Source organism: Nycticebus coucang, chromosome Y (genome assembly GCF_027406575.1).
Source record: "Nycticebus coucang isolate mNycCou1 chromosome Y, mNycCou1.pri, whole genome shotgun sequence".
NCBI classification, from domain to species: domain Eukaryota; kingdom Metazoa; phylum Chordata; class Mammalia; order Primates; family Lorisidae; genus Nycticebus; species Nycticebus coucang.
In genome coordinates, this window is record NC_069805.1 from 34,811,834 (window position 1) to 34,823,975 (window position 12,142).

General features: G+C 37.4%; 1 protein-coding gene across 1 annotated transcript; it reads left to right on the top strand.

Moving 5' to 3' along the window:
• The first annotated feature begins 669 nt into the window (after positions 1-669).
• On the top strand, positions 670-4,579 carry LOC128579180 (ubiquitin-like modifier-activating enzyme 6). Its single transcript, XM_053581405.1, has 2 exons — positions 670-818; positions 851-4,579. Exons 1-2 carry the CDS (start codon positions 675-677, stop codon positions 3,875-3,877), a joined length of 3,171 nt encoding a protein of 1,056 aa, XP_053437380.1. The 5' UTR covers positions 670-674; the 3' UTR covers positions 3,878-4,579.
• Positions 4,580-12,142: the final 7,563 nt, after the last annotated feature.

Sequence of the window (12,142 nt, forward strand, 5' to 3'; positions counted from 1 at the left end):
GAGTTTTCCAGGTGTAAGATTGTATCATCCATGAATAGTGGGAATTTGACCTCCTCTGACCCCACTTGAATACCCTTGATCCCCTTTTCTTACCTGATTGTGATGGCTAGGACTTCCAGTACTATTTTGAATACCAGTGGTAACATTAGTCATCCTTGTCTAGTTCCAGATCTGAGTGTAAATATTTTCAATTTTACTCTATTCAATATGATATATAGTATCTCAGGAATAAAAAATATATATATCCAATGTACTCAGTACTACTGTGAAAGCAATTTATAATCACTCACACTTGCATATGAAAAATGAAACACAATTATAGCCTTGGATGAAGGAGGGAATGGGAGGTAGAGGGGAGGGGAAGGGGTGGGTTGATAGAGGGAGGGTTAGTAGGGGGACCACACCTATGGAGCACATTGCAAGTACAAGTTGGATCTATCAGGTGTAGAACACAAATGTCTTAATGCTGTAATTGGGTAAATGAGGTGTAAGCTATGTTGATTAGTAGGATGTAAGCACTCCAATTTGTACAAATAACCAACACATCAAATCCCATAATGGCATAACTATATTTGTGATCTATGTAAAAATGACTTCATAAAAATATGATATTGGCTTTGGGTTTGCTCTAAATGGCCTCTATCAGTTTAAGAAATGTCCCATCTGGGGCGACAATGGCGGCATCTGTGCCGGTGCCCGCCTCTAAGGGGGAAGGGGCGTCCTGCTCTTCCTGGGGGACGGGCAGTACGAATAACAATCTGCCCATCATGTCAGCAGAATCTGTGGAGATTGATGATGCATTATACAGACAACACTTTGCTTAACTGAAAGTTATAGCTCTTGTTATTAGAGTCGACAGAGGTACATCCTTGGAGACACAGCAATGCAGAAGATGGCCAAGTCCCATGTTTTCTTAAGTGGTATGGGTGGTCTTGGTTTGGAAATTGCAAAGAATCTTGTTCTTGCAGGAATTAAGGCACTTACAATTCATGATACAGAAAAATGCCAAGCATGGGATTTAGGAACCAACTTCTTTCTTTGTGAAGATGATGTTGTTAATAAGAGAAACAGGGCTGAAGCTGTACTCCAACACATTGCAGAACTAAATCCATATGTTCATGTGACGTCATCTCCTGTTCCTTTCAATGAGGCCACAGATCTTTCCTTCTTAGATAAATACCAGTGTGTAGTGTTGACTGAGGTCAAACTTTCATTGCAGAAGAAGGTCAACGACTTCTGCCGTTCTCGGTGTCCTCCAATTAAGTTCATCAGTGCAGATATACATGGGATTTGGTCACGATTATTTTGTGATTTTGGTGATGAATTTGAAGTTTTAGATACAACAGGAGAAGAGCCAAAAGAAATTTTTATTTCAAACATAACGCAAGCTAATCCTGGCATTGTCACTTGCCTTGAAAATCATCCTCACAAACTTGAGACAGGACAACTCATAACACTTCGAGAAATTAATGGAATGACACGTTTAAATGGAACGACACAACAAATAACTGTCATATCACCATTTTCCTTTAGCATTGATGATACTACAGAACTGGAACCATATTTACATGGAGGCATAGCTGTCCAAGTTAAGACTCCTAAGACATTTTGCTTTGAACCACTGGAAAGGCAAATAAAACATCCGAAGTGCCTCATTGCAGATTTCAGCAAACCTGAGGCACCTTTACAGATTCACACAGCTTTGCTTGCCTTGGACCAGTTTCAGGAGAAGTACAGTCGTAAGCCAAATATTGGATGCCAACAAGATTCAGAGGAACTATTCAAAATGGCAACATCTATAAGTGAAACCTTGGAAGAGAAGCCTGAAGTGGATGAAGATGTCATGCGCTGGCTCTCCTGGACTGCCCGGGGCTACTTAGCCCCTCTGGCTGCAGCAGTAGGAGGTGTTGCCAGTCAAGAAGTACTAAAATCTGTGACAGGAAAGTTTTCTCCTTTGTGCCAATGGTTATATCTTGAAGCAGCAGATATTGTCGAATCCCTAGGCAAACCTGAGTGCGAAGAATTTCTCCCACGAGGAGATCGGTATGATGCCCTGCGAGCCTGCATTGGAGACACTTTGTGTCAGAAGCTACAGAATCTAAACATCTTCTTAGTAGGGTGTGGAGCCATAGGCTGTGAAATGTTAAAAAATTTCGCTTTACTTGGTGTTGGCACAAGCAAAGAAAAGGGAATGGTTACAGTTACAGACCCTGACTTGATAGAAAAATCCAACTTAAACAGACAGTTCCTATTCCGCCCTCATCACATACAGAAACTTAAGAGTTACACCGCTGCTGATGCAACTTTGAAAACAAATTCTCAAATAAAAATAGATGCACACCTGAACAAAGTATGTCCGGCAACAGAGGCCATTTACAGTGATGAGTTCTATACCAAACAAGATATAATTATCACAGCTCTAGACAATGTGGAAGCCAGGAGATATGTAGACAGCCGTTGCTTAGCAAATCTAAGGCCTCTCCTAGATTCTGGAACAATGGGCACGAAGGGACACACTGAAATTATTGTACCTCACTTGACCGAATCTTATAATAGTCACCGGGATCCCCCAGAAGAGGAAATACCATTTTGTACTCTGAAGTCTTTCCCAGCCACCATTGAGCATACTATACAGTGGGCCAGAGATAAGTTTGAAAGTTCCTTTTCCCATAAGCCTTCGTTATTTAACAAGTTTTGGCAAACCTACTCATCTGCAGAAGAAGTCCTGCAGAAGATACAAAGTGGACACAATTTAGAAGGCTGTTTTCAAGTTATTAAATTACTTAGCAGAAGACCTAGAAATTGGTCCCAGTGTGTAGAATTAGCAAGACTAAAGTTTGAAAAATATTTTAACCATAAGGCTCTTCAGCTGCTTCACTGTTTCCCTCTAGACATACAGTTAAAAGATGGTAGTTTGTTTTGGCAATCACCAAAGAGGCCTCCATCTCCAATAAAATTTGATTTAAAGGAACCTTTGCACCTCAGTTTCCTCCAGAATGCTGCAAAACTGTATGCTACGGTATATTGCATTCCATTTACAGACGAGGACTTATCAGCAGATGCCCTCTTGAATATTCTTTCAGAAGTAAAGATTCAGGAATTCAAACCTTCCAACAAGGTTGTTCAAACTGATGAAACTGCAAGGAAACCAGACCATGTTCCTGTTAGCAGTGAAGATGAGAGGGATGCTGTATTCCAATTAGAAAAGGCTATTTTATCTAATGAAGCTACCAAAAATGACCTTCAGGTGGTGGTGCTTTCATTTGAAAAAGATGATGATCGTAATGGACACATAGATTTTATCACAGCTGCATCAAATCTCCGTGCCAAAATGTATAACATTGAACCAGCTGACCGCTTCAAAACAAAGCGAATAGCTGGCAAGATTATACCTGCAATAGCAACGTCCACTGCTGCAGTTTCTGGCTTGGTTGCCTTGGAGATGATCAAAGTAACTGGTGGCTATCCATTTGAAGCCTACAAAAATTGTTTCCTTAACTTAGCCATTCCAATTATAGTATTTACAGAGACATCTGAAGTAAGAAAGACTAAAATCAGAAATGGAATATCATTTACAATTTGGGATCGATGGACTGTACATGGAAAAGAAGATTTTACTCTCTTGGATTTCATTAATGCAGTCAAAGAGAAATATGGGATTGAGCCAACAATGGTGGTACAGGGTGTCAAAATGCTTTATGTTCCAGTAATGCCTGGTCATGCAAAAAGATTAAAGTTGACAATGCATAAACTTGTGAAACCTTCCACTGAAAAGAAATACGTGGATCTCACTGTGTCATTTGCCCCAGACGCTGATGGAGACGAAGACCTGCCTGGGCCCCCAGTGAGGTACTACTTCAGCCCTGGCCCTGATTAGTGCAACTTGTCCTAGGTCATTCCAGAACCACTTGATTTGGGGAAGAGTGCACTTAATTCAGAAGCTAAAAAAATCAACTCATCGTACTGTGGATTTCTCATGGATGAAGCCTTAATTTAAGGAAAACATAAGTATGAAACTGCACTGGAAAATTGTAAGACATTTTGAAGCATAGTAAACACTTGTCTAATGGTTCACACACGTCTGAGCACATGCAACTTTGAGCTGGAACACCGTTTTATAATACTTAAGACAGATTTGTGTATTTACCTGTTTGCATAAAAAGAAGGAAAAAATATTTACAACCAGAGGTGATGAGGATCAAGAAATCGAAAGTAACAAATACAGCTCGGCACCTGTAGCACAGTGGTTATGGCCCCGGCCACATGCACTGAGAGGGTGGCAAGTCGAACTCAGCCCGGGCCTGCTAAACAACAACAACAACAACAACAAAATAGCCAGACGTTGTTGAGGGCACCTGTAGGCCCAGCTACTTGGGAGGCTGAGGCAAGAGAATTGCTTAAGCCCAAAAATTTGAGGTTGCTGTGAGCTGTAACACCATGGCACTCTACCAAGGGTGACATAGTGAGACTCTGTCTCAAAAGAAAAAAAGAAAGAAAGTAACAAATGTAACTATCCAAAAACCTCGATCTTATTTTATGAATTTTTGCTTGTTTAGTATTTGAGACCCTTTTTTTTAATAAAAATAGTGACACCTTGCATTTGTCCTAGGATTAGGTTTGAGAATTTAATATCGGTGTGAAAAGTAAGGATGGCAGCAGTGAATGAAGAATAGACATTTAAATTGTGCTGTTAGTATTAGTGCCGTTACCTTTGATAGTTTAGCCAGAGTTTGTTACAGTATATACTGTCTCCCAGAAATCAAGATTTGTATTCATAACATCTGCATTGTAAGCCATGAGCAATAGGTTGGGTGACACATTAACTTGGACTCAAGGTTAGCAGTATCTTATGGGCTCTGACAACCGATTCAGATAATCCATGATTGTGAAAGGCACATGTGGCTAATCATTTGATTTTCAGTATGCCTTCTAATGTGGCTGTTTTATTTATTTAAAACTCTAAACCTGATTGTCATAGTGTATAAGGATAAAAGGTTTTCTGAGGGGAGTATCCTTAGAAGAAGACGAAAACTAGAGATTAATAAATCATCACTAGTAGAATCTTGATTTTTTTTTCAGCCAGAAACCTAATGAAAAGAAAAAATAATATTTTTATTTTAAAAGAAAGCATTTTATTTCCCATTTCCAGAAAAGGAGATGACAAAGGTAAAAATTTATTTTTTTAGGTCTTTATTAAGAGAAACTTTCTGTTTTCTGATATGAACTGTTGCAGTTGTTGAGATAAGTGCTTTCATTAAAATGAGGTAAACAGTATTCAACACTGTAAACTCAGTGAAAACAACTAGTGATCCTTTTATTACTAAGGCTTATCATGCCTTTTAAAGCAATTGGCATCTTGTAACTGTAGGAAGTCATGTCCCTCCTGCTTTTTACCTTGTACTCCTGTTCAGACCATCAATAGGCACTTTGATAAATCAAAAAGCAGATGTACATCAGTGTTACTCTAGTTTGGTATCTTTTTATACTCTGTACTTTGATTCCATTTACAAATAGTTTAAATTGCTTTGACAAGTGTGGGTTTTTTGGTAAAAATATCATCTATTTGGGAAGGTTTGTTTGGGAAAGTAAATTGTGTGATTAAAGGATGATTAATGTGTGTTGGGAGCTGGGATTCCAGAAGTAAGCAGCTGTCAACTCACTCTGTCCTCCTCTCAGTGTGCAAATTCCAAGTGAATACTTAAAATTAATGATGTGGACTACAGAGGACAGGAATAATAAAAGGACTTTTGTATAACATGCCTTTTTCCACTTTCACTTTGTTTTGTGTTCTTTGAAAGTAACTGATACCTTCCTGGTAGCCATCCAGCAAACCTCAAGTATGACATGATAGCTTGCTTATATTCTTTTTATTTTTATATTTTGTCCAAGTCTCCACATCTCTTCAGAATTAAATTTAAAACCATACTATCAATTTCTATTTATAGACATCAATGAGATACGAACAAAATCAACAAGGATTAAGTTAATGTTGTGATTTAACCTGCCACCATTTTGTGATTACTTTTTTTCTGTAGATTATGGTTATTGCCATTATTTATTTAGTTCTGATAAATTAGAAAGCCAAGGTGAAGCTAATGACAGTTCTAATATTGTTAATTACTATGCCACAGGATTACTGTTGGTGATTGCAATGCCAAGTGCAAAAATTAATGATTTTGTGTAATTACAATAATTTTTTACTTACTAAGAAATAAATTATAAAAAAATAAAAAATAAATAAAAAAAAAGAAATGTCCCATCTAAGCCTATTTTCTTCAGTGTTCTAATCCTGAAAGGATACAGCATCTTTTTATCAAAAGCCTTTTCTGTATCAACTGATAGAATCATAAAGTCTTTGTTTTCAATTTTATTTATGTGGTGTGTTATTTTTACAGATTTACATACACTGGGATAAAACCAACTTGATTGTGATGCATAATTTATTTTGTTATTGTTTGTTTAGCAGGCCCAAGCCAGGTTTGAACTAGCCAGCTCAGGTAGACGGGGCCGGCACTCTAACCACTGTGCAATGTGTGCCCAACCAAGATGTATAATTCTCTTGATGTGTTGTTGAATTATGTTTGCTAGGATCTTACTGAGTAGTTTTGCATTGATATTCATTAATGATATTGGTCTATAATTTTCTTTCTTTGTTCTGTCCTTTCCTGGTTTGGGGATCAAGGTTATATTTGCTTCATAGAATGTGTTGGGGAGGATTCTTTCTTTTTCTACGTTTTGGAAAAGCTCGTGGAATGTAAGTAGTAGTTCCTCTTTGAAGTTTTGGTAGAATTCTAATGTGAAGCCATCTGGTCTCAAACTTTTCTTTTTTAAGAGATTTTGCATACTTGATGGTATTTCAGCACTTGATGTAGATCTACTGAAAACTGGTAATTCTTTCTGGTTGAGTCTAGGAATGTGGTGTGCTTTCAGGTATTTCTCCATTTCCTTCGGATTATTATATTTCTCACAATAGAGGGGTTTTTGTAATCATTGAGAATTATTTTAATTTCTGTGGTATTTATTGTTTTATTCCTTTATTGTTTCTCATTGACATTATGAAAGTTTTCACTTCCTGATTCTGTTTAGTCAACCATTTATGAATTTTATTAATCTTTTCAAAGAACCAACCTTTCGTTTCATTGATCTTCTGAATAATTCTATTGTTTTCACTTTCATTTAATTCTGCTATGAATTAAAAAGAGGCTATAATTTTAATATAATATTATCTGCTATAATTTTTGTTATTTCTTTTCTTCTGCTAGGTTTAGTGTTGGATTGTTCTTCCTTTTCTAGTTGCTTGAAATGACCCATTAGGATGCTGTCTTTCTCTCTTTCTGTATTCTTGATGAAATTTTCTAAATTATAAATATCCCTCTTAGGACTGCCTTTGCAGTAGCTACTGCTTTTGATAACTTGTGTCTCCATTATCATTTTGTTCAAAAATTTGATGATTTCTTTTTTTAATCTCATCTTTGACCCAGTTATAATTGAGTCTAAGTTATTTAGTTTTCATAACTTTGTTTGAGTATGAAGATTTTTGTTCCTGTTGACTTCAATTTTTATGCCTTGATCGTTCCAGAAGATACAAGGAATAGTTACTATTCTTTTAAATTTGTTGAGATAAGACATTGTTTCGTAAGATATGATCAATTTTGGAAGATGAAACATAGGCTGATGGGAAGAATGTGTAATCAATTTAATTAGGCTAAAATGCTCTATAGGTGTCCATTAAGTCCATTTCTACTAGGGTCACATTGAAGTCTATTATTTCCTTGTTCAGTTTTTCTTGAAGGGTCTATCCAGAACTGCCAAAAGGGTGTTAAAATCTCCAACTATCATAGTGCATGAAGATATCAAATTATTCATATCCATTAGGGTTTACTTTCTGTATTGAGCAGCATTTAGGTAGGGTGCCTAAATGTTAATTATTGAAATTTCTTCATTTTGAGCGTTTCCCTTGACAAATATGTACTGTACATCCTTGTCTTTCCTTACCTTTCTTGGATTAAAAACACTTGTATCTGCCAATAAGATTGTACTCCTGCTTTTTTTCTGATTTCTACTTGCCTATATTATAGAAGTTTATCCCTTTACCTTGAGTCTTTTTTTATCCTTTGAGGTAAAATGAATCTCTGGTATTCAACAGATACATGATCTGAGGTTTTGTATCCAGTTAGCCAACCTGTGCCTCTTTAGAGGACAATTTAAGCCATTTACACTAATGGGAACTGAATAGGTGTGGTAGTGTTTTGGCCATCATGTTTTTCAAAAGTCTAGTGAATATTTTTAATTCTTTCATCATGTGGAAGTTATGTTTTCTTTGATAAATTCTGGGTGAGTTTACATTGGTGGTAGACCGTTGTGTTTGTCTTTATGGAAAAATGGGTCTGAGTATTTCCTGGAAGGCTGGTTTAGTTTTGAAACATTTCTGTAACATGTATATATTCATAAAATATTTGATTTCTCCATCACAAATGAAACTCAGTTTTTCTGGATACAGGATACTAGGATGAAAGTTCGTTTTCTTTAGAAGATTGAAAGTCAGTAACCATCCTATTCTGACTGGAAAAGTTTCAGCTGAAAGATCTTCAGTCCACCTTATATTTCTTCCTCTCTGGTGATGCTTTTCTTATGTCTGGCTGTCGCAGGATTTTCTCCTTTATACTAACGTGGGGGAATGTTAATTACAATGTGTTTGGGAGATGCTTTATTTGGATTCAGTAATACTTGGGTTCTGAAACTATCTATCTGAATTTTGGTATCTCTTGCAATGTTTGGAAAATTCATCTCCATAATATCTTGGGGTAGAGAATCTGTGCCTTTAGGACCATCCTCTTCTCTTTCAGGAATTCCTAATAAGTCAGATTTTTGATATTTTGGAATGGTCCCCCAATTCTGTAAGGAAATGATTTGTTCTTGTTTTCCATTTATCTGCCTCTTTGAATGTTTGGGATTGATAACAGCCTTCTCTTCAATTTCAAAGATATTTTCTTCCACCTGTTCAGCTCTATTACTGAGGGATTCTACTGTATTTTGAAGCTCCTCAAATAAACTTTTTCATTTCCTTGAGCTATGCTCTTTTCTCATTATGTCCATATCCTTGTTGATTTTGTCTTTGAATTCATTAATTCCTTGAGACAATTTTTTTAGCTACTTTTGGATTTCTTTTTCCATCTTTTCCTTCATTCTATTCATCTTATTTGTCATTTATACTCTGAATTCCGTTTCTGACAATTCAGCCACTTGTCTATGAATGGCATCTTCCATTGTAACTCTTTTTACTTTCTAAAGGGAGTTGATTTACTCTGATTATTCATATTACCACTGTTCTTCTACTGGTTCTGCTCCATGAATATCTTCTGCAGTTTGTCAATTAAAACTGGTTGGCTGAGGTTAGATTCAGAGCACCTTTACCAATGAGCTAGGACTGGTGATTTTGACTTATCCCATACAGCCTTATGAAGGTCCCTTTCAGAGCTTCAGCCAGAAACTCCGAGGATCGCTTAGTGAGATAGCACACAAGCTGGCTTTGTCTTGTAGTCAGCCAGCCTCTACCCAATCCTAACGAGTTGTGGTGTTAGGTTGAAATATTAGTTGTGCATTAGGCTGGGAGTGATACAAGCAACTGTGGTGCCCTGTCATCCATCAGAGATATCTGGACATGGAGAATCAGTCCCTCCCCATTAGACAAGAAGCACAGCTCAACCTCACAGGGTCTCCAGGTGGACCACCAAGGTCAAGGGTTCTAATCCGATTTTCCTGGACTGTACAATCAGTGCTCAACAGGGGGAGTTCAAAGGGTCTCCTGCCACCCAACAGTAGGAATCCACAGTCAGTTCTATCCTGCAAACCTGGGGGGCTAGAGCCTGGTTCCCCCATGTGAGCAACAGAGTCAGCACCCACCAAAGTCAGTCCAGGGACACCAGTGCCTCTGCCCTTGCCATGCACCATCACCAGCAACCTCTGGTGAGTGAGGGAGCCAGAAAAGTTCACCTACCATAGTCAGAATAGGATGTCCACACATGTTTACTGTGAATCCCTCTCTCCTGCAAATCCTTCACTCTCCCTAACCCCTGATTCCACTGGTGTCACTGTTTCCACACAGCTGTTCAACTGGCCACACAATCACCAGGCCTGTCAGAGAATTGCCATACACTCTGGGCTCTGCAGGGGTCAGACATTCAGACATCCAGGCAAGGGTTGAAAGGTGGACTGGAAGTTCAGGATTGTGGGGAAAAATATTTGTTCAATTTGATGTCAGGCAGGATGATACCTAAGCTTACAATTGGGATCTCCCTGGAGAAGGAGGTTTAGTGTTTCTCAACTCCCTCCCATAGTGTAAAATAATAACTGCTATTATTCATTGCTCACTTACACAGAGCATCCCACTTGGGGGAGGGTTTCTCTTTTTATTGGTGATGGGCTTACTTGGAATTTGCTTTCTTGGATTCTCTTCTTGGAGTCAGCTTGCCTCAGGAAAGATGATGTGCTCTTGTCTATCTTCTTTCTAAGTTCAGCTCCCCAACTTCGCCTTCACCGAGTCCACTTCTCTCCAGTATCTCTCTCTCTGGACAGGAGTCTCTGGAAAAACCTGCCTCAAATTGGCCAAATTCCTTCCTCCTCCTGTTTTATATCTTAAATTTAAATATTTTATTCTGAGATAATCAATGTCAATTTTGAGAGCTATGGGTCCAGTTTCAGTTTATTAAACTGGTTTAATTTATTAAACAGGAATTATTTTGTGCATGCTTTATTAAGTTTATCAAACAGGAATTATTTTGTGCATGCTTTATTAAGCTTATCAAAGATCAAGTGACGATAAGTGGCTGGGTTCGTTTCTAGATTCTCTATTCTATTCCATAGATTTATAGCTCTATTTTGTGCCAGTTCCATGTTGTTTTGATGACTATAGACTTGTAATATAACCTGAAGTCTGGTAATGTGATGCCTCCAGATTTATTTTTATTTCTAGGAATTGCATTAGCTTTTCAGGGATTTTCCTGGTTCCATATGAAATGAAGTACTATCTTTTAAAATTCTTCAAAGCATGACATGTGTGCTTTGATGTGGATTGCATGAAATTTAAAGATAGCTTTGGGTAGTATGGACATTTAAATTATGTTTATTCCTACACAGCATGATATGTTCTTTCATTTATTCTTCCATGTCTTCTGCTATTTCCTTTTTTTTCAGGTTTTCACAGTTCTCTTTTTTTTAGTAAGACATACATAGATCATGAATATATTTATGCCTTTGTGAGATTCAATGTGTTGATTATTTGTACAAATTGGAGTGCTTACTTCCTACTAATTAACATAGTTTTTATCTCTTTTACTTAATCACAGTGTTCAGACATTTGTGTTCTATACTTGATAGATTTGACTTGTACCCTTGCAATATGATCTGTAGGTGTGCTCCCCCTACTAACCCTTCTCATGTCTTAAGTTCAAACCACATCCCTTCCTTCCCATCCCCTCTCTATCCCTCCTTCATTCCGGTCTATAGTTGTGATTCATCTTTCATATGAAAGTGTGAGTTATTATAAATTGGTTTCATAGTACTACTGAGTACTTTGGATATTTTTCTTCCATTTCTGAGATACTTTACTAAGAAGAATATTTTCAAGCTCCATCCAGGTAAACATAAAAAAGGTAAAGTATCAATCTTTTCTTAATGCTGCATAGCATTCCATGGTATACATATACCATAATTTATTAATCCATTCATGGATCAATGGGCACTTGGGCACTTTCCTGATTTCGAAATTATGAATTGAGCTGCAATGAACAATCTGGCGCAAATATCTCTGCTGTTAAGTGATTTTTGGTCTTTTGGATACACATCTAGTAGAGAAATTATAGGATAAAATGGCAGGTCTACATTTAAATCCCCGAGTGTCCTCCAAACTTCTTTCCAAAAGGAATGTACTAGCTTGCATTCCCACCAGTAGTGCAGAAGTGTTCCCTTTTAATCTACATCCATGCCATCATCTGTACTTTTGAGATTTTGTGATGTGGGCTACTCTTACTGGAGTTAGATGTTATCACAAAGTGGTTTTGGTTTGCATTTCTCTGATGATTAAAGATGATGAGCATCTTTTCATGTGTCTGTAGACCATGTGCCTGTCTTCTTCAGAGAAGCT

Excerpts from the sequence above, each read along its gene's own strand:
- LOC128579180 (XM_053581405.1), top strand. The coding sequence starts at position 675 with ATGGCGGCATCTGTGCCGGTGCCCGCCTCTAAGGGGGAAGGGGCGTCC. Across the intron at positions 819-850 it reads CATTATACAGACAACACTTT|AGTCGACAGAGGTACATCCT; the intron begins GCTTAACTGAAA and ends TCTTGTTATTAG.